Source organism: Grus americana, chromosome 1 (assembly GCF_028858705.1).
Source record: "Grus americana isolate bGruAme1 chromosome 1, bGruAme1.mat, whole genome shotgun sequence".
NCBI lineage: Eukaryota > Metazoa > Chordata > Aves > Gruiformes > Gruidae > Grus > Grus americana.
The window spans coordinates 1182243-1203659 of record NC_072852.1 but is presented as its reverse complement, the minus strand read 5'-3'; the positions used below and the strand labels follow the sequence as shown (position 1 = coordinate 1203659).

Below are 21417 nucleotides of genomic sequence, written 5' to 3'. Positions count from 1 at the left end.
CCCAGCTGTCGCCCCGAAATGCGCAGGCTGGACCCGGGGGTCAGGCACCCCCTGGAGCTGTGGCTCCCGCTGCCGAGGGTCCCGTGGTGCCGGGACTGTCCCCACCCCAGGGCAGCCACCCCAGCACAGGACACCCCATGTACCCAAAGGCTTGGGGACCCCAACAAGCCACTGGGCACCCCGAGACCGGGATGGGGTGCTCAGCACCTCCCCACTGCTCCCCAGGGCTGGGGGCTGCCCCTCGCCATCGCTCCGGTCCAGATGCCACCATGGGACATCGAGTGTCCTGTGACGTGGGGACACTAACGGGACCCAGCGGGCAGGAGGGGACAGGGGGTCGTGGCAGCTGCGGTGGGTCCGATCCTGCTCTGCAGCCGGCCCGGCCTCCCAAAATGCCCGCAGGGCTGGTTGGACGCGGCATGAGGAGCCCGGCGCTGCCTTCACCCCTCCCCAGCCAAGGGGAAACTGAGGCACGGCGGGGGACATGCCCAAGGAGGGGCACCATGGAGGGGCACCCCCAGCTCTGCACCGACATGGCAGCAAGCCTCGACGCAGGGACGGGGGTCCGGGTGCCCCAGCACAGCCCAGCCCCGTGGGGGGCTCCGGACTGGGGGCTCGGGGTCCCCGACTGCCGCAGCCTGGTCCCCGGGATGGGGCACTGCGGGTGTTGGGGGGCACGGGGACAGGCTGTGGGCAGGACACACCGACGGGCACCCTGGCTGCAGGGGGGGACGGGGACGGGGGGGTTGCAAGGACAGGGACAAGGATAGCGTGGGGACAGGGACGGGGATCACCACGGGCCCTGGGCAGCCGCAGCAGGACGGGGATCACCTGCGGCCCCGCACACCCCCGAGCCCCCCCCATGTCCCCAACCCCTGGGGCCGCTGTGGCCGTGCACCCCAGCACCCCCTCAGCAAGCGGGGGGTCCCCCAGAGCCTGGTCCCCTCCAGGGCCAGGACCGGGGCCGGATCCATCCCCGGGCAGGGACGCTGGGGGCTGGGGGGAGCGTGCCAGGAGACGGCAAACCCCATCCCTCGGGATGCTCCCGGGTGCTCCGGCTGCGTGGCCGGCCGCCCCGTCCCATCCTGTCCCCCCCGTTATTTTTGGTGCGGAGCAGCCCCGGCTGATTCATGGCTTTTACGGGACGGCCGGAGTGTCGGCAGCCCGTGGAGCCCGGCGGTCCCGGGGGAGCCCGCGGCCGGCCTGGATTAGCACCCACGTTCCTGCGGTCGGGGCTCACCCCGCCTGACACCGGCCCCGCCGCGGGGTCCCCGACGGGCAGGGGGACATGGGGCCGGGGTGCCACCCCCTACTGCAAAGCCAGGGATCCCGGTGACAAGGGACAGAGCCCACCCGGGGGTGGGGGGGTGGGGGCTTCAAACCCAGGCCCAGGGGGTTGCGGGGGTCCCCTAAGGGTATCTCTGCACCCTGGGTGGGTGCTGGGTGCAGCGGGTGGAGGCTGGCCGGTGTCCCCGGTGTCCCCAGGGATGCTGGAGCCCCCAGACCCGCAGGGTCCCATCCCCGGCTCCGCACAGGGGGTCAGGCAGGGACACGGCCGGGGTGGCACGGCGGGGGGAGCAGGGCTGTGTTGGGGGGGCAGGGAGCACCCCCACGGCATCGGCTGCTGGGGGACAGGATCCGGCCTGGGGACACGGCCACGAGCAGAGGATGGCCAACGTCCCCATCGCGTGTCCTTGTCACCCCCCCCCCTCCGGCCGAGCTGGGTGGGTGTCCGAGGAGCACCGTGTGTGCCGCAGCACCCCGACGCACCACAGCACCCCCAAACCGAGCGCGTGGCCCCATGGGTGCCCTCAGCCCCCCTCCCAGGGCGCCCAGCTGGGTGCTGCAGAGGGTCCCCAGGCTCCGGTCCCCACGGCAGGGCCGTCACCGTGCCGGCCGGGAAGGTGCCGGTGGCCGGAGCGCGAGTTGCCCCAGCGGGCCGGACTCTGCAAACATTGACACAGCTCTGCCAGGAAAGGGCCGCGGCGTCACCGGCTGCCGGGCAGCTGCTGGCAGGGCCCCGAGCCGCCGTCCCGGGGACGCTGACACCAAACGGGGTCCCTACAGCGAGCAACCCCCCCCCACCCCCCCCCAGCCGGCATCGCTCGCGGCATCAGTCCCTGTCCCCCAGCTGGCATCACCCCTGTCCCCAAGCCCTGTCCCCAGTACCTGCCCCCCCCCCCCCGCAGCTGGTATCGTCCCTCTCATGTCCCCGGTCCTTGTCCCCCCCACTGCCAGCTCCTGCTCCTGTCCCCCCCCACAGCCAGCATCACCGTGTCCCCAAGCCCTGTCCCCAGTCCCTGTCCCCCCCCAGCCAGCATCACCCCTGTCCCCAACACCTGCCCCCCCCAGCCAGCATCACCCCTGTCCCCAAACCCTGTCCCCAGTCCCTGTCCCCCCCCACAAGCCAACATCACCCCTGTCCCCAGGCCCTGTCCCCAGTCCCTGCCCCCCCCCCAGCCAGCATCACCTCTGTCCCCAAGCCTTGTCCCCAGTCCCTGTCCCCCCCCAGCCAGCATCACCCCTGTCCCCAAACCCTGTCCCCAGTCCCTGTCCCCCCCCACAAGCCAACATCACCCCTGTCCCCAGGCCCTGTCCCCAGTACCTGCCCCCCCCAGCCAGCATCACTCCTGTCCCCAAACCCTGTCCCCAGTCCCTGCCCCTCCCCAGCCAGCATCACCCCTGTCCCCAAACCCTGTCCCCAGTCCCTGTCCCCCCCCCAGCCAGCATCACCCCTGTCCCCAAACCCTGTCCCCAGTCCCTGTCCCCTCCCCAGCCAGCATCACCTGTCCCCAAACCCTGTCCCCAGTCCCTGTCCCCCCCCCAGCCAGCATCACCCCTGTCCCCAAACCCTGTCCCCAGTCCCTGTCCCCTCCCCAGCCAGCATCACTCCTGTCCCCAAACCCTGTCCCCAGCCCCTGTCCCCCCCCCAGCCAGCATCACTCCTGTCCCCAAACCCTGTCCCCAGTCCCTGCCCCTCCCTAGCCAGCATCACTCCTGTCCCCAAACCCTGTCCCCAGCCCCTGTCCCCCCCCAGCCAGCATCACTCCTGTCCCCAAACCCTGTCCCCAGTCCCTGTCCCCCCCCCCCAGCCAGCATCACCCCCCCTCACGTCCCCAGCCCCCATCGGGTCCCCAGCCAGGCCACCCGTCCCAGCCATCGGGTGCCACCGCGGGGGTCGGGGCTGCGGGGAGGGGGTGCAATGCCCTTGGCCCCCCCCCACCCCCAGAGCCGGGCGCCTTCGCTCTGCTCGGGGACGTCCCAGCCCAGAGCTGGGATTTGCTGCGGGGGACAAACGTCCCCTGTGCCACCAGCCCGCCTCCGCATCGCGCGTGCATCAGCGTGCACGTGTGTGTGCAAGCGCCATGTGAAACCCTAACGAGCCGGTTACAGACCAGCCGGTGCTGGTAACTGGGGATGTGATGGGCACCCAAACTGGGAGCACTGGGATCTTGCTGTGCCCCGCTGCCGGGAGCTCTGCCGGACCCCGGGCAATTAATATTGCAATTAGAGGGTGTCATCGGGCGACGCTGGTCCCCGCGCAGGGGACGGGGCGATCGATCCCAGTGACATCTCCCCATTAACCGCGAAACAACCATCTCCGTCCAGCGCCTCCATCTTGTAATTCGGTAATTAAGCTGTCGTTAGCTGCGCGGCGGGGCCTGAAGGTCACGGCGGGACGGGGAGAGTCCGGCGCTGCTCGGGGACACGGCCGTGACGGGCAGGAGGTGACCCAGGGCCACGCGCTGGTGTGGGGGCGAGGGCACGAGGGACCCGGTGGCACCGTGGGGCTGCTCCCAGCATGGCTCCGTGCGACGTGCTGCAGTGGGTTGTGCACCCCACGTGCACCCGAGAGGGGGGGTGTGTGCACCCCAGGTATGTGCAAGGGGGGGGGGGGGGTGCACCCCTGGGTACATGCAAGGGGGTTGTGCACCCCACGTGCACGCAGGGGGTTGTGCACCCTTGTGTAGGTGCAGCAGGTTGCGGAGCGCCCTGTGCACACGCTGGGGTTGCACGTGCCTGTGTGCACGCTGGGGCCGTGCACCCGTGCGTGCAGTGGGGCTGTGCACACTGTGGGGCCGTGCACACTGTGGGGCTGTGCACCCGTGCGTGCAGCGGGGTTGTGCACCCCTGTGCACGTTGTGGGGCTGTGCACCCCTGTGCATGCAGCGGGGCTGTGCACACTGTGGGGCTGTGCACCCGTGCGTGCAGTGGGGCTGTGCACACTGTGGGGCTGTGTACCCGTGCGTGCAGTGGGGCTGTGCACACTGGGGCTGTGCACCCCTGTGCATGCAGCGGGGCTGTGCACACTGTGGGGCCATGCACCCGTGCGTGCAGCAGGGTTGTGCACCCCTGTGCACGTTGTGGGGCTGTGCACCCCTGTGCGTGCAGTGGGGTTGTGCACACTGTGGGGCTGTGCACCCCTGTGCGTGCAGTGGGGTTGTGCACACTGGGGCTGTGCACCCCTGTGCGTGCAGTGGGGCTGTGCACACTGTGGGGCTGTGCACCCCTGTGCACACTCCTCTGGGGCTGTGCACCGCCGTGTGCGCCCTTGTGCACACACACACACACACACGTGTGCACGGGAAGCGCTGAGAGGCCGCAGTGCCGCGGGAGGTGGCCGTGCCCGGCGTGGCCGTGGCTGAGCACACTGTGGCCGCAGTCCCTCTGCGGTGGCAGCGAGTCCGGGGGGTGCCAGGTCCGGTCCCACGTGCTGCACAGACCCCTCGGGTGCCCCCGCACCCCCCCAGCCTGCCGGCACGACGGGGGGGGTGCTGGGGAGGGGGGTCTGCGGGTGCTGGGGTCCCCTCTGGAAAGGGGGCAGGAGGAAGGGCCCCCCCCCCCCCCCCAGCATCAGTAGGTCCAAGCTGGTCGTCCCCATCCAGAGAGGTGTCACCCCATGGTGCCAGAGCGAGGGGGTGCCCCGAGGGTGCTGTGCCCCCCCAAGTCGTCCCCCCCGGGTGCCCTGCTGCAGGGCTGGGGCCCACCCCAGACCCCCCCTTCCTCCGCCCCCCCCCCGGGAGGGAAACGGCTCCTGGCCCGTGTGCCATCAGGGTGACACTGGCTCAGTGTCCCCAGGGCAGCCCCAGTGCCACCCACCCCCCCCAGCAATGACCGGGGGTCCCGGCTGTGCCGGGGAGTGGGGCGGCTTTGTGCACCCCCCGTTTCTGCGCCTGCCCCGTGCCCGCTGTCCCCTCCGTCCCCAGGACCCCAGGGCTGGGAGGGGGGGTGTTGGGGTCCCCTCAGCCCCGTGCCCCCCCTCCCAGCACCCCCCCCCCCCCCCAACTTACCTGGGCTGCGGCCCCCCCAGGTCTCCCCGCTGACTTGGTCCCTCGCGGATACTTTTTGGGGTAAGGGCTTCCTGACTGCTGGCGGGAGGAACAGCAAGCCCAGACCGCAAAAAGATCCGAGAGAGACAGGGACGCGGTGGCACCCGCGGCGGCAGGAGGTGACAAGGGGGGACGAGGGGGACGCGGGGTCCGGGATGCTGCGCAGACCCCCCCGGGGATGGGTCCTGCAGTGGGACACGGCCCCCGCGTCCCGAAGTCCCCACCAGCCCCACGCTGTCCCCTGCGCTGGGGGTGACGGCGGCCGGCGTCACCCGTGTGCCACGGGGACGCGTGTGCCCGCATAGGCGTGAGCCTCACGTGTGCGACGCTGCAGCGTAGGCACCCATGGGAGATGGGGGGGGAGCCCGCAGCACCCCGGGCCCCCAGCACCCTGCCCAGGTCCTTGGGGTCCCTGGTGCCAGGAGGCAGGACACCTGGGTGCTCGGGTGACGTTGGTACCGCAGGAGGCACGCAGAGCGAGGGGACACGGCCCTGACCGAGGGGGGACACGGCACAGAGGGAGGGGGACGTGGGACAGGTCGGCAGTGATGGGGACGTGGCACAGGGCGATGGGGACGCAGCAGAGGGAGGGGGGGACGTGACACAGATTGATGGGGATGTGGTGCAGAGTGATGGGGACACACGTGACCCAGCCTGGTGTGGGCAGGGAGGGCAGGATCCCATCGGCTGCAGGCAGGGAGGGCAGGATCCCATCAGTCGCAGGCAGGGAGGGCAGGATCCCATCGGCTGCAGGCAGGGAGGGCAGGATCCCATCGGTCGCAGGCAGGGAGGGCAGGATCCCATCGGCTGCAGGCAGGGAGGGCAGGATCCCATCGGCTGCAGGCAGGGAGGGCAGGATCCCATCAGTCGCAGGCAGGGAGGGCAGGATCCCATCGGCTGCAGGCAGGGAGGGCAGGATCCCATCGGTCGCAGGCAGGGAGGGCAGGATCCCATCGGTCGCAGGCAGGGAGGGCAGGATCCCATCGGCTGCAGGCAGGAAGGGCAGGATCCCATCAGTTGCAGGCAGGGAGGGCAGGATCCCATCAGTCGCAGGCAGGAAGGGCAGGATCCCATCGGTCGCAGGCAGGGAGGGCAGGATCCCATCGGCTGCAGGCAGGGAGGGCAGGATCCCATCGGCTGCAGGCAGGGAGGGCAGGATCCCATCGGTCGCAGGCAGGGAGGGCAGGATCCCATCGGCTGCAGGCAGGAAGGGCAGGATCCCATCAGTTGCAGGCAGGGAGGGCAGGATCCCATCAGTCGCAGGCAGGGAGGGCAGGATCCCATCGATCACAGGCAGGAAGGGCAGGATCCCATCGGTCGCAGGCAGGGAGGGCAGGATCCCATCGATCACAGGCAGGGAGGGCAGGATCCCATCAGCTGCAGGCAGGGAGGGCAGGATCCCATCGATCGCAGGCAGGGAGGGCAGGATCCCATCAGCTGCAGGCAGGGAGGGCAGGATCCCATCAATCGCAGGCAGGGAGGGCAGGATCCCATCGGCTGCAGGCAGGGAGGGCAGGATCCCATCGGCTGCAGGCAGGGAGGGCAGGATCCCATCGGTCGCAGGCAGGGAGGGCAGGATCCCATCGGTCGCAGGCAGGGAGGGCAGGATCCCATCGGCTGCAGGCAGGGAGGGCAGGATCCCATCAGTTGCAGGCAGGGAGGGCAGGATCCCATCGGTCGCAAGCAGGGAGGGCAGGATCCCATCGGCTGCAGGCAGGGAGGGCAGGATCCCATCAGTTGCAGGCAGGAAGGGCAGGATCCCATCAATCGCAGGCAGGGAGGGCAGGATCCCATCAGTTGCAGGCAGGGAGGGCAGGATCCCATCGGTCGCAGGCAGGGAGGGCAGGATCCCATCAGTTGCAGGCAGGGAGGGCAGGATCCCATCGATCGCAGGCAGGAAGGGCAGGATCCCATTGGCTGCAGGCAGGGAGGGCAGGATCCCATCGATCGCAGGCAGGGAGGGCAGGATCCCATCGGCTGCAGGCAGGAAGGGCAGGATCCCATCAGTCACCGGCAGGGAGGGCAGGATCCCATCAGCTGCAGGCAGGGAGGGCAGGATCCCATCGGCTGCAGGCAGGGAGGGCAGGATCCCATCGGTCGCAGGCAGGAAGGGCAGGATCCCATTGGTCGCAGGCAGGGAGGGCAGGATCCCATTGGCTGCAGGCAGGAAGGGCAGGATCCCATCGGTCGCAGGCAGGGAGGGCAGGATCCCATCGGCTGCAGGCAGGGAGGGCAGGATCCCATCGGCTGCAGGCAGGGAGGGCAGGATCCCATCAGTCGCAGGCAGGGAGGGCAGGATCCCATCGGCTGCAGGCAGGGAGGGCAGGATCCCATCGGTCGCAGGCAGGGAGGGCAGGATCCCATCGGTCGCAGGCAGGGAGGGCAGGATCCCATCGGCTGCAGGCAGGAAGGGCAGGATCCCATCAGTTGCAGGCAGGGAGGGCAGGATCCCATCAGTCGCAGGCAGGAAGGGCAGGATCCCATCGGTCGCAGGCAGGGAGGGCAGGATCCCATCGGCTGCAGGCAGGGAGGGCAGGATCCCATCGGCTGCAGGCAGGGAGGGCAGGATCCCATCGGTCGCAGGCAGGGAGGGCAGGATCCCATCGGCTGCAGGCAGGAAGGGCAGGATCCCATCAGTTGCAGGCAGGGAGGGCAGGATCCCATCAGTCGCAGGCAGGGAGGGCAGGATCCCATCGATCACAGGCAGGAAGGGCAGGATCCCATCGGTCGCAGGCAGGGAGGGCAGGATCCCATCGATCACAGGCAGGGAGGGCAGGATCCCATCAGCTGCAGGCAGGGAGGGCAGGATCCCATCGATCGCAGGCAGGGAGGGCAGGATCCCATCAGCTGCAGGCAGGGAGGGCAGGATCCCATCAATCGCAGGCAGGGAGGGCAGGATCCCATCGGCTGCAGGCAGGGAGGGCAGGATCCCATCGGCTGCAGGCAGGGAGGGCAGGATCCCATCGGTCGCAGGCAGGGAGGGCAGGATCCCATCGGTCGCAGGCAGGGAGGGCAGGATCCCATCGGCTGCAGGCAGGGAGGGCAGGATCCCATCAGTTGCAGGCAGGGAGGGCAGGATCCCATCGGTCGCAAGCAGGGAGGGCAGGATCCCATCGGCTGCAGGCAGGGAGGGCAGGATCCCATCAGTTGCAGGCAGGAAGGGCAGGATCCCATCAATCGCAGGCAGGGAGGGCAGGATCCCATCAGTTGCAGGCAGGGAGGGCAGGATCCCATCGGTCGCAGGCAGGGAGGGCAGGATCCCATCAGTTGCAGGCAGGGAGGGCAGGATCCCATCGATCGCAGGCAGGAAGGGCAGGATCCCATTGGCTGCAGGCAGGGAGGGCAGGATCCCATCGATCGCAGGCAGGGAGGGCAGGATCCCATCGGCTGCAGGCAGGAAGGGCAGGATCCCATCAGTCACCGGCAGGGAGGGCAGGATCCCATCAGCTGCAGGCAGGGAGGGCAGGATCCCATCGGCTGCAGGCAGGGAGGGCAGGATCCCATCGGTCGCAGGCAGGAAGGGCAGGATCCCATTGGTCGCAGGCAGGGAGGGCAGGATCCCATTGGCTGCAGGCAGGAAGGGCAGGATCCCATCGATCACAGGCAGGGAGGGCAGGATCCCATCAGCTGCAGGCAGGGAGGGCAGGATCCCATCGGTCGCAGGCAGGGAGGGCAGGATCCCATCGATCGCAGGCAGGGAGGGCAGGATCCCATCAGTTGCAGGCAGGGAGGGCAGGATCCCATCGGTCACAGGCAGGAAGGGCAGGATCCCATCGGCTGCAGGCAGGAAGGGCAGGATCCCATCAGTCACAGGCAGGAAGGGCAGGATCCCATCGGTCGCAGGCAGGGAGGGCAGGATCCCATCAGTCGCAGGCAGGGAGGGCAGGATCCCATCGGCTGCAGGCAGGAAGGGCAGGATCCCATCAGTCACAGGCAGGAAGGGCAGGATCCCATCAGTCACAGGCAGGGAGGGCAGGATCCCATCGGCTGCAGGCAGGGAGGGCAGGATCCCATTGGCTGCAGGCAGGGAGGGCAGGATCCCATCAGTCACAGGCAGGAAGGGCAGGATCCCATCGGTCGCAGGCAGGGAGGGCAGGATCCCATCCTGGCAGCGGTTTTGCTGGCGGAAGACGCTCGCCGGCTGCTGCAAGCCCAGGACAAGCTGCGACCCGCGGCGACCCGCACCACCGCTTCCCATCGGCGGCGAGCAGGGTGCTCCCCAAATCCCTGCCGTCGCCCCGTGAGCCGCACCGGGCACCACCGCTGCCGCCGGCAAACCCCAGCTCCTTCTCCTCGGCTGCCGGAAAACCCCGCCGGGCCTGGGGCGGACGGCAGGAGCCAGCAGAAGCCGCCGGCGCTCGGCATTACCACAGGTTGCCGGCTTTAACCATCCTGCGGAACGACCCCGTCCTCGGCGCTGGCTGCTTGGCGGCGCGGCGAGGGCTGCCCAAATTTCTGCGCCTCCGAGCCGTACCCCCAGCGCCGGTGGTGGGATGAGGCCGTGGCTCTGTGGCCGGGCGGCGTCGGTCCCTCCAGGCGTGGCTCAGCTCTCGGCAGAGATGTCGGAGGATTTCGGGGTACCGGTGGCACGGGGACCACCCGACGGCGGCACGGCAGGGACCCCACCTGCTTGGGACACCCCACGGCAGCACCGCCGCTGCCACCCCGGGCACGGGGCAGCTGCGGAGGTGCAAACCCCGGGGACGGCCGGGGAAAGCGACTCCCAGAGCCGCGGCAAGGCAGCCAGGCTCCTCGCCGGGTGTCACGCCGAGCCCGAGCTAAGATGGCACCGTCCCCTGCCAGCAACGCACGTGCCCCGTCTCCATCCCACCGTCGTCTCCATCCCACCGTCGTCTCCATCCCGCGGCGCCGGCAGGCAGGGTGACAGGGACGGTGACGCTTTGCAGGGAAGGTGACGCTTTGCAGGCTGCAACGCCCCGGCGCTGCGTCCCCCTGCGCGGTGGGGCCGGGGCGGGCGATGCTCCGGCGTGCGGCTGAGCCGTGGCATCGCCCCACTCCTGATTTATTTGCCAGCCGCACGGTTCCAGCCCGGAGGAGGCTGGGGGGGGGGGGATGCTGCCAGGCTCTGCTGGCGCTGCCGGCGGTCCCCGTCACGCAGCCGGAGAAGCCACCGCTCCCCGGTCACCCCCCGCTCCTGGCTGTCCCCGGCCGCCGCCACCAGCAGCAGCCCCCGTGGGGGCAACGCTTCCCACCCGGGTTTGGGGGGACGGGGGGGACGTCACTCTCTGCAGCGGTGGCAAGCCGTGCCCGGCACCGCGCCTGCGCCAAGGCCGTGCCAAGCCGTGCCGGGAGGGCGAGGGGATGGCCCGTGCTCGCCTGCACCCATGGGCGCCCTGCGGGCACCCCGGGGCTTGCAGGGGGGGGGGACACACACACAAGGGTGCCCTTGCTGGGTGCCAGCGGCCACGCGGGGATGCAGCCGCGGCACGCCGAGCCCCGACCCTGCCCCGCTGCCCACCCGAGCCAAGCAGACCGTGGGGACCCCAGGCCCACCGGCACCCGGGCCCCCCCCGCCCTCCCCACTAGACCCCCAGAGCCGGGGACCCAGCCGCGAGGGGTCCGTGGGCACCCGGGGGTGGGGGTGGGTGCGTAAGGGTGCGTGCAAGCCGGCGTGCCGGTGCCCGCGCCCATGGCGTGCGCGGCACAGACCTTTCTAGATCGCGGCGAGGCTCCGCGGCCGGTTTTGGGGCCCGCCGGCTCCTCCGGCACGTCACCGGTGCAGGGAGGGGGCCCCCACCCCACCGACACCCCCCCGTGTCCCCACCGCGGCACTGGACGGACCCCGGCGTGGGGACCCCCGTGGCTCGGCCCCCCCAGAGGCTGCACAGAGCTGGGGGACCCCCAGGCTCCCCGGGGTGGGGGGGGACAGGGGTGGGGGGCACCACATGCAGTGGGGTGCAGGGACATGGGGGACTGGGGTGCAGGCAAGTGGGGGGGCTGTGGGGCACGGAGGGGCACCCTGGGGGCATTGCAAGGGGGGGGGTCCGGGCAGGGCAGAGGGGGGGCATGGGTGGCCCGGCTGTGGGGTGCGTGGGGGGGGTGCGCAGGATCTGGGGTGCCACGGAGGGGGGTGCATGGGTGGCCCTGGTGAGCGGTGCATGGGGGGGCCATGGGGGTGACACTTGGGGGTCCCAGGGCACAGTGGGGAGGGGGGCACGGGGGGGCCCCAGTGTGGGGAGTCCCGGGGCGTGGTGGGGTGCGGTTCACAGGGTCCTGGGTGCTGCAGAGGGGGGGCCTGGGAGCACAGGGGTCCCGGGGTGCTACGGAGGGGGGGCCTGTGGGGTACAGGGGTCCCAGGGTGCTGCGGGGGGGGGGTATGGGGGGGCACGGGGTGCTGCGGACGGGTGCCCGGGGACCCCGGGATGCAGTGTGTGGGTGCGTGGGGTCCCGGGGTGCTGCGAGGGGGGGGGGGGGGGTGTCCCGGGGAAGCGGGGTGCACGGGATCCCTGGGGTGCCGTGGCGGGGGTCCGCCCCCCCCCCCCCCCCCCCCCGCCGTGTGCGGTGCACGGGGCCCGCGGGGTTAGGGGGGGCTGGGGGGCTCCGGGCCGGGCGGGGTGCGATGGTACCGGGGGGGGGGGGGGGCAGCGGGTATCCCCGGCCGCTGCGGGGTGTCGCGGGGGGGGGGGGGTGTGGGGGGGGTGAGTCCTGCGGGGCGGGGGGAGCCCCGGGGGCGGAGCGGGAGGTGGGGGGACACACAGGGGGATCCCGGAGCCCCCCCCGCCCCCCCCCCCGCCCCGCGGTCCTACCTGCCGCTGCCCGCAGCGCTGCGCCGGGTGCGGGGGGTGCGGGGGGTGCGGGGGGGGGGGGGGGGCGCGCGCGGGGGGGGGGGGGGGGGGGCCCGGCGCGCGGCGGCGCGAGCCCTGGCGGCGGCGATTGACCCGCATTGACGTCACTGCGTCATCAGGGTTCCCCTGGAAACACGCGAGAGCTAAAAATAGCCGCGGCGGCGGGGGCGAGGGGCGGGACGGGGGGGGGGTTTGGGGGGGGGGGGAACGGCCCCCCCGCCCCCGCCGTCTGCCGCTATTCTGGGGACAAAGGGATAAATATAGCCACGCGCCGCCCCCGCCACGGGGGACACCCCCACGGGTGACCGACACCCCCCCCCACGGGGGGCACCGCCACGGGGGACACCGCCACGGGGGGACAGGCACCCCCACGGGGGCTGTGCCGGGGGGTGAGCGGGGGGGGGGGGGCACGGGGACATGGGGATATCGGGACATGGGGGCATCGGGGCACCGGGATATCGGGACATCACCGGGACACCGGGGCATCAGGACACGGGGACATGGGGACATCACGACATGGGGACACCGGGATATCGGGACATGGGGACACCGGGACAGGGGGACACGGGATATCGGGGCACCGGGATATCGGGACATGGGGATATCCGGACATGGGGGCACCGGGGACACCGGGATATCGGGATTTCGGGACATGGGGACACCGGGGCATCAGGACACGGGGACATGGGGACATCAGGACATAGGGACACCGGGATATCGGGATATCGGGACATCGGGATATCGGGACACCGAGATATCGGGACATGGGGATATCCGGACATGGGGACACCGGGGCATCAGGACACGGGGATCACCGGGATATGGGGACACCGGGGACCGGGGCTGGCCCCCCCCGACCCGCGCTGCCCCATCCCTGGCCCCGCCCCCGCCCCGGCCCGGGGAGCTCGTGGGGGGGACAGGGACACGGGGAAGGGGGGGACACGGACACGGGGGGAGACACGGACACGGGGGGAGACACGGGGGGGACACGGGGATGGGGGGGGACAGGGACACGGGGAAGGGGGGGACACGGACACGGGGGGGACACGGGGATGGGGGGGACACGGGGGGGACACGGGGATGGGGGGGGACACGGGCACGGACACGGGGATGGGGGGGGCGGTCGCACACGAGGGAGCACGGGGACACACTCACGGCAGGACTGGGGCACTGCACACACACACACACACACACACACTGTGCACACGCGCACAGTGCACTCACAGACACTGTGCACACACGCACACTGCACGCACAGACACAGCGCGCACACACACTGCACACACACACACAGTGCATGCACAGACACACACAGTGCACACACACACTATGCATGCGCACACACTGTGCACAGACACGGTGCACATGCAGGCACACGCACTGCGCGCTCACACACACTGTGCACACACAAGTTGTGCACACACAGAGACACAGTGCACGCACAGACACACAGAGTACACACACACACTGCACGTACAGACACAGTGCGCGCACACGCTATGCATGCACACTGTGCACAGACATGGTGCACATGCAGGCACATATGCTGTGCACGCGCACACACAGTGTGCACACATGCACTGTGCATGCACACATACTCTGCACACACACGCACATTGTGCACACCCCCCCCCCATCACATACACACAGAGGACCTGGGCGTGTGCATGGGCACACCCATGCATGGCCTATTGTGCACACACACACTGTGTCCACACACATCCCCCCCCCGACACACTGCATGCACACGCACACACTACCCCATATGTGCACACACCCCCCCCACACAGCACGCTGCGCACACCCACACATTGTGTGTGCACACAGAGGCACACACACAGCACGCTGCACACACCCACACATTGTGTGTGCACACAGAGGCACACACACAGCACGCTGCGCACACCCACACATTGTGTGTGCACACAGAGGCACACACACAGCACGCTGCGCACACCCACACATTGTGTGTGCACACAGAGGCACACACACAGCACGCTGCACACACCCACACATTGTGTGTGCACACAGAGGCACACACACAGCACGCTGCACACACCCACACATTGTGTGTGCACACACAGAGCACGCTGCACGCCCCCACACATTGCACGTGCACGCACAGGTGCACACACACTGCATTGCACACCCAGCCAGCCCCTCCAGGCCCCGGGTGTGTGCATGGGCACACCCACCCATGCCGTACTTTGCACACACACACACTACGTGTGCACCCACACCCCCCCCCCCCCCCCTGCACACCCTGGGACAGCGCTGTCACACGCAGCCACCCTGGCCACACCCCCACTTGTGCACCTCCGCCTCGGGCTGTAATTAACCCCTTCGCCAATTAACGGTGACAGCTAATTACTGAGCTTCGGGGGAGCGCAGGGCCGAGCTCCCGGAGCTCCACGGTACCCACGCGGCGGGGACCCCACTGGGCCGGGACCCCCCCAGCACCCCGGGGGACACCCGGAGGTCATGCACGGCTTTTGGGGGGCTGGGGCAGGCGCCCCCCCGTGCCTCTCCCCCCCCCCCCCCGCCCCCAGCTCCGTGGGCCAAACCCAGGTTAAACTCAGCCTAATTAAACCGGCGAGTAATTGTCACGGCTGCAGGGCCGCGCGTGGCAGCGCCGTGACCCGGCTGATGTCCCCGCACGGGGGGGGGCCACCCCCCCGGACCCCCCCCCCCCCCCAGGCAACCCCGGGGTGCCCTGAGCGTGTCCCCCTGCACCCCCCCAAATCCACGGGCCGAGGGACGCCCCAGTGCGTGGGGACACGGGGCCCCGGTGCCACCCCCGGGCGGCTGGCACGAAATGAGTCATTAATGAGCCTGTTAATTACCCGCCCGCACCTCCCGGGGAGGGGGCGGTTTGGCCCGGACCAGCTGCCGGGGGGGGGGGGTGCAAGTTAAATTCCGTTAATTCCCGTTTAATTGCGGGTTAAATTCCATCTTTTCTCCACTCGCTGCTTCGGCTCCGGTCTGGGCGCGGGGATGGTGGCACTGGTGGCACTGGTGGCATCACTGGTGGCACTGGTGGCATCGCTGGTGGCATCGCTGGCACTGCAGGACAGGGATGTTCTGCATGACACTGTCCCCTGGGCATGGCTGTACTGGGATGGGGCTGTACTGGGATGGGGCTGTACTGGGACGGGGCTGTACTGGGACGGGGCTGTAGTGGGACGGGGCTGTAGTGGGACAGAGTTGTACTGGGATGGGGCTGTACCAGGATGGGTTGTACCGGTCAGGCTGTACTGGGATGGGTTGTACTGGGATGGGCTGTACTGGGATGGGCTGTACCGGTCAGGCTGTACTGGGATGGGTTGTACTGGGATGGGCTGTACTGGGATGGGCTGTACCGGTCAGGCTGTACTGGGATGGGCTGTACTGGGATGGGCTGTACCGGTCAGGCTGTACTGGGATGGGCTGTACTGGGATGGGCTGTACCGGTCAGGCTGTACTGGGATGGGCTGTACTGGGATGGGCTGTACCGGTCAGGCTGTACCGGTACCGGCAGGTGGTGCCGTTTCTCTCTCCCGTCCCGGCGCTCAGGCTGCCGGAGCCCAGCACCGCCCAGCACCGCCCAGTACAGCCCAGCACCGCCCAGCACCGCCCAGCACCGCCCAGTACAGCCCAGCACCGCCCAGTACCGCCCAGCACAGCCCCAAGCCCGCGCCCCGGTCCCCAGAGGCAGCCCCCCCCCCCCCGCCCCCCCAGTTCCCTCCGGTGCCCACTGGGCGGTAACTGGGGGCTCCTCCCGCCCCCCTGCCTGAGCCCTGGGCCGGGGTCCCTGCGGGGGCACAGGACGGTGACACCCCCAGCCGGGACCCCGGCGGGGCGGGAGGGGGACCCGGGCAGAGATGGCACAGGGACCACTGTGGGAGCGGTCGCTCTGCCATGGGGGGGACTGGTGTCCGCTGGCTGGGGACACTGGGGACACTGGGGATACGGGGGACACACGGTCCCCTGCCATGGGGGGCTCTGGTGTGCCCCGACTGGTGACAGTGGTGACAGTGGTGACACTGGGGACATGCGGTCCCTCTGCCGTGGGGGGCTCTGGTGTCCCCTGGCTGGTGACAGTGGTGACACTGGGGACACTGGTGACACAGGTGACACTGGAGACACATGGTCCTCTGCCATGGGGGGCTCTGGTGTCCCCCAGCTGGTGACACTGGGGACACTGGTGACACTGGGGGGACACAGTCCCCCGCCATGGGGGGCTCTGGTGTCCCCCGACTGGTGATACTGGGGACACTGGGGACAGTGGGGACACTGGGGACACACGGTCCCTCTGCCATGGGGGGCTCTGGTGTCCCCCAGCTGGTGACACTGAGGACATGGGGGACACACGGTCCCCTGCCACGGGGGGCTCTGGTGACACTGCACATTGTCACCAGCCAAGGGGTGCTCCCTCCTCACCCGGGCGCTTGGGGACAGGGAGGGCCCCGAGGGACAGGTCCTGGTCCCCTGGCCACGCCACGCTGGGGGTCCCAGCGCCTCCTCTTTGAGTGGCACCCCCCCCCCCGTGTGTGATGGGAACCAGGTCCCTGCCAACCCCCCCCGTGACACCCACAGTGTCACCCGTGGCGGCCGCAGCCCCCACTTGTGACGGGGGCATTAATGAGCAGCGGAGGCGACGAGCCCGGCTCCAGTGATGGTGTCAAGGTCAAGTGCCGGAGAGAAAATGGAGCAGAGCGAGGAAAAGCCACCGGACATGCGGCCGTGCTGGGCTCGGGGGGGGGGGGGGCTGCTGCCTGCCTGCCTGCCTGCCTGCCCGGGCGCTGCCTGCACCCAACGGTCCCCCCCGAGCCCTGCCTGCGCCCCCAGGACCAGGCAGGGATGTCCCCATGGGGACACAGACTCTGAGCCGGTCCCTTCGTGTTTCTGTGGCCACCCAGGCTGAGTGGGACCTCAGGGCAACTCCAGGGACCCTCAGGGACCCCCCCTCCAGGGACCCCCCCCCCCGAACACCCGGGGGGTGTGTGGGGGGACACCCAGAGACCCCTTCCAGGGACATCCAAGTGCCCTCCAGACGCCCCCGGGACACCAATGGGATGACCTCAGGGACCCTCAGGAGACCCTTGGGACCTCCAGTTACACTCCAGGGACCCCCCAGGACCCCCCCCCCCCCCCCCCAGATCTCCAGGGACCCTCAAAGACCCCCCAGGACCCCCCCCCCCCCAGATCTCCAGGGACCCTCAAAGACCCCCCAGGACCCCCCCCCCCCCCCCAGATCTCCAGGGACCCTCAAAGACCCCCAGGACCCCCCAGATCTCCAGGGACCCTCAAAGACCCCCCAGGACCCCCCCCCCCCCAGATCTCCAGGGACCCTCAAAGACCCCCAGGACCCCCCAGATCTCCAGGGACCCTCAAAGACCCCCCAGGACCCCCCCCCGCCAGATCTCCAGGGACCCTCAAAGACCCCCAGGACCCCCCAGATCTCCAGGGACCCTCAGAGCCCTTGCTGGGGCAGGTAAGGGTGGCCAGGCTGGGGGCAGCGGGGGATGCTCTGTCCCTGCAGCGGCAGAGGGGACAGCTCATGGGGACAGAGGACATTGGGGGGGGGGGGGGTCCTAGCCCGGGGGGGCTGCGGGGGGCTGAGAGCAGGGGGGACAGGCAGGGCTGTCCCCAGGGACCCTTGGCCGGGGTGGGCTGCAAAGCGCCTCGATGCCACGGTGATGGACTCCAGAGCTGGGGGGGGCGGCCCAGGAGCCCCTCCCCTCTCCACAGCCCTGTTGGCTGCACCCCCACCAGCTCTTCCTTTAATTACGATCGTTTGCTGGCGTTAATTATTGAAACTCACCACGCAGTGCACTCTGCTGTAATTGTGTTCAAATTCAATTAGCACAGCCCCATAATTAGCTCCCCAGGAGCAAGGTGGCCCTCGGGGACGGGGTCCCTGCCAGGGGGCCTCGCCGGCACCGACCCCCCCCATCACGGTCACCGCTCAACGGCGCCGGGGACAGCGGCCGTGCAGATGCCCGTGGGTGGCATCCACTGGTGTCCCCACGGTGGCGAGGGGACCGGGGACCAAGCTCAGCATCGCTGGGGGTGCAGGATGCCCGTGGGGAGGGCACGGGCGCAGCCCCCGCCGTGGGACCGGCACCCCGCCACGCACCGGGGTGCAGGCAGCGGTGGGAAGGAAGCCCACGGGACGTTTCTGGGGTGCTGCCACCCCCCCCTCCTCACCCGGCTCAGGTTTAGGGGGGGGGGCTGGGGTGCAGGGTTGGGACTTGGGTCCAGGGTTGGCACCCAGGGTCGAGGTTCAGGGTCGGGGTGCAGGGTTGGGACTCGGGGTTCAGGGTCAGGTTTGGGACCTGGGGCTGAGGTTCAAGGTCAGGGGCCACGGTCAGGACCCAGGGGGGAGGGTCGGGTTTGGGACCTGGGGTTGGGGGTCCGTGGTTGGGACCCGAGGTTGGGGTTCGGGGTCAATGACCACGACTGGGACCCGGGGGGGGGGGGGGGGGGGGGTGTGTGTCCAGGACTGGGACCGGGGCTGCACAAGGGGCTTGGACCAGACTCTGCACCACTGCCGCTGCCTGGGGGGCAGCCCCCCATCTTCCCACCCCCCACCACCCCCATCCAGGCACCTCATCCACCCCCTGGCCAGCACCCAGAGCCCAACAGGGCAGGATGAGCCCTCCCCACTCCCGGGGACACAGCCCAGGGGTTCACCCCCCCCCCCCCCCCGCCCCGGAGGCCCCCCGTGGTGGGGTGGGGGTGCCCACGCCTGGAGCATCTCCCCCTTCCCAGGACGGTCCCCGCCTTGGGGCACCTTTTTGGTCCCTGGGGAGGAGATGAACCGGGGGTGCAGGGGTGACACCAGCACGGAGGGATCCCCCCCCGCAGCAGGGAGAGGCCACGGCGCGACGCTTGACTACTTTTATTGGGCCTCCGAAGCTTTAAATACAGGCCAGGGGGGCGGCGCTGGCTGCGGGCAGGACACGGGGGGGGCAAATTCAGCTGTCAGTCGGACCAAGGCGGGGGACCAGGGGGCCGGGGCCGCCCCCCCACCCCAGCATCCCCAGGGCACGGAGCCCCACGGCCCCCCTCGGCTGCCCCGGCCCCCGGGGGATGGGACGGGACGGGATGGGACGGGGGGGGGAGGACGTTAGTGTGGTGGCGGCGGGGGGGGGGGGACACGGGCCCCGAAGCATCCCTTAGCGGCTGTAACCGAACTCATCTGCGTCGTCCGCGCGGAAATCCCCGTAGCGCCAGAGGTTCAGCTGCAAGAGAGGGACCGGGATGGGGCCGCATCCAGCGTCAGCCCGGACATGGGGGGGGGGCTGCATCCAGTGTCACCCCGGAGATGGGGGGGGGGGGCTGCATCCAGCATCTCTCCTGGAGATTTGGGTACTGAGGGTACCACATCCAGCATCACCCCGGAAATGGGGAGGGGGGGCTGCACCTGGCATCTCTCCTGGAGACAGGGGTACCACATCCAGCATCGCCCCGAAGATGGGGGTTACCACATCCAGCATCACCCCAAAGATGGGGGGGGGCTACATCCAGCATTACCCAGAGATGGGGGGGGCTACATCCAGCATCTTCCCCAGAGATTGCGGGGGGGGGGCTACATCCAGCATCACCCTGGAGATGGGGGGGGGCTGCATCCAGCATTAACCCCTGGGGGGGGGGGGGGTGTACCACATCCAGCATCACCCCAGAGATAAGGGGCTGCACCCAGCATCTCCCTCAGACGTGGGGGGCTGCATCCAGCATGCCCCCCCCCCCCCCAGAACGAGGGGGCTGCATCGGGCACCCCGGCAGACGGAGGGGCCGCGCTCCCCCCGCCCCCCCGCACTCACCCGGGCGCTCTTGGCCGTCTCCTGGGCGTTCAGGTACTCGGTGATCTGCGGGGACAGAGGCCTGGGGTGAACCTCCCGGGGGGCCTGGGGGGGTTGGGGCTGTGCACCCCCAGGGACCCCCAGCAAGGTCTGCCCGGTCACAGTGTGGGGGGACAACCCCACCCCGTCCCTCCGTGGCACCCCAACCTGCACCTTAGGGTGGCGGTGGGGGGGGGGGGCGTGTCCGGATGGAGGGTGGGGAGGCGGGACCCCCACCCAGCACAACCCCAGGAGGGAACCCAGGCATCTGGGTGGGGGTGACCAGCGCTTGGGGTCACCCCCCCCACCCCCCGCGAGCCCCCGGGCAGTCAGCACTGCCACCGAGCCGGGATCGATACGGCGTCAGCCGAGCCGGGGATCGATCACCGCTCGGGCGCCCGCGGGGCAGAGCCCACCCCACTGCGAGCAGCGCAGGGGACCCCCCCCCCCCCCAACCCTTCCCCCCCCCCAGCACCTACCACTTTCTGGAACTGCTTCTCCTTGCGCACCTCCACCATGACCAGCCCCTCCTTGACCAGCCCCAGCCCCACGTCGCTCTTGGAGTCGGCGAACTGGAGGGTGACGTGGGGACAGCCGGGCCCCAGGTGCTCCACGTTCAGCAGGCACTGCGTGTTCTGGATGTCCCGCACCACGCTGTCCACCGCGTCCGCCCGCGCGTCGTCCTGCGGCAACGCACGGCGTAGCACCCCGCGGTCCCATCCGGAACCGGGAGCCCCCCTCGTTTCCCCGGACGCCCCCGTACTTACGTCCTGGGGCACCTGGATGAAGGCGAATTTGTACTCGGTGGCTTGCGCCGGCAGGACGCGGGTGCTGAAGGCGGGGGGCAGAGCGGCCAGGCGCGTGGCGGGCAGCGTCTCCTTCTGTGGGGGCAGAGAGGGTGCTGGGGTGGGGAGGGCACCCAAGGGTGCTGGGCACCCTGTGATGGGCTCCCAGGCACTGGGGTGAGAAAGGCACCCAAGGGTGTTGGGCACCCTGTGATGGGCTCCCGGGTACTGGGGTGGGGAGGGCACCCAAGGGTGCTGGGTATCCTGTGATGGGCTCCCGGGTACTGGGGTGGGGAGGGCACCCAAGGGTGCTGGGTATCTTGTGATGGGCTCCCTGGTGCTGGCTGGAGGGAGGAAAATGTCAGCACCCAGCTGCAGGGATAGAGGGACCAATGGACGGATGGATGGATGGATGGATGGATGGACGGACAGATGGACGGATGGATGGATGGATGGATAGATGGATGGATGGATGGATGGATGGATGGATGGACGGATGGATGGATGGATGGATGGATGGATGGATAGATGGATGGACGGATGGATGGACGGACAGATGGATGGACGGACAGATGGACGGATGGATGGACGGACAGATGGATGGACGGACAGATGGATGGATGGATGGATGGATGGATGGATGGACAGATGGACGGACGGATGGATGGAC

General features: G+C 69.8%; 1 protein-coding gene across 2 annotated transcripts in view; it reads right to left on the bottom strand.

Moving 5' to 3' along the window:
• Positions 1 to 19003: 19003 nt before the first annotated feature.
• SND1 (staphylococcal nuclease and tudor domain containing 1) overlaps positions 19004 to 21417 on the bottom strand; it is a 138007-nt gene continuing 135593 nt past the window's right edge. Inside the window, exons 21-25 of one of the 2 annotated variants that reach the window (XR_008575445.1) lie at positions 20730 to 20843; positions 20442 to 20645; positions 19945 to 19989; positions 19211 to 19362; positions 19004 to 19132 (exon numbers count right to left, since the gene is read on the bottom strand). Coding sequence is in view for 1 of the 2 variants with exons in the window: in XM_054813103.1 (XP_054669078.1) it covers positions 19297 to 19362; positions 19945 to 19989; positions 20442 to 20645; positions 20730 to 20843 (429 nt within the window). In the remaining variant the exon portion in view is untranslated. Of the gene's footprint in view, positions 19363 to 19944; positions 19990 to 20441; positions 20646 to 20729; positions 20844 to 21417 lie in introns of both variants that reach the window. The other variant, XM_054813103.1, reaches the window with a different exon arrangement.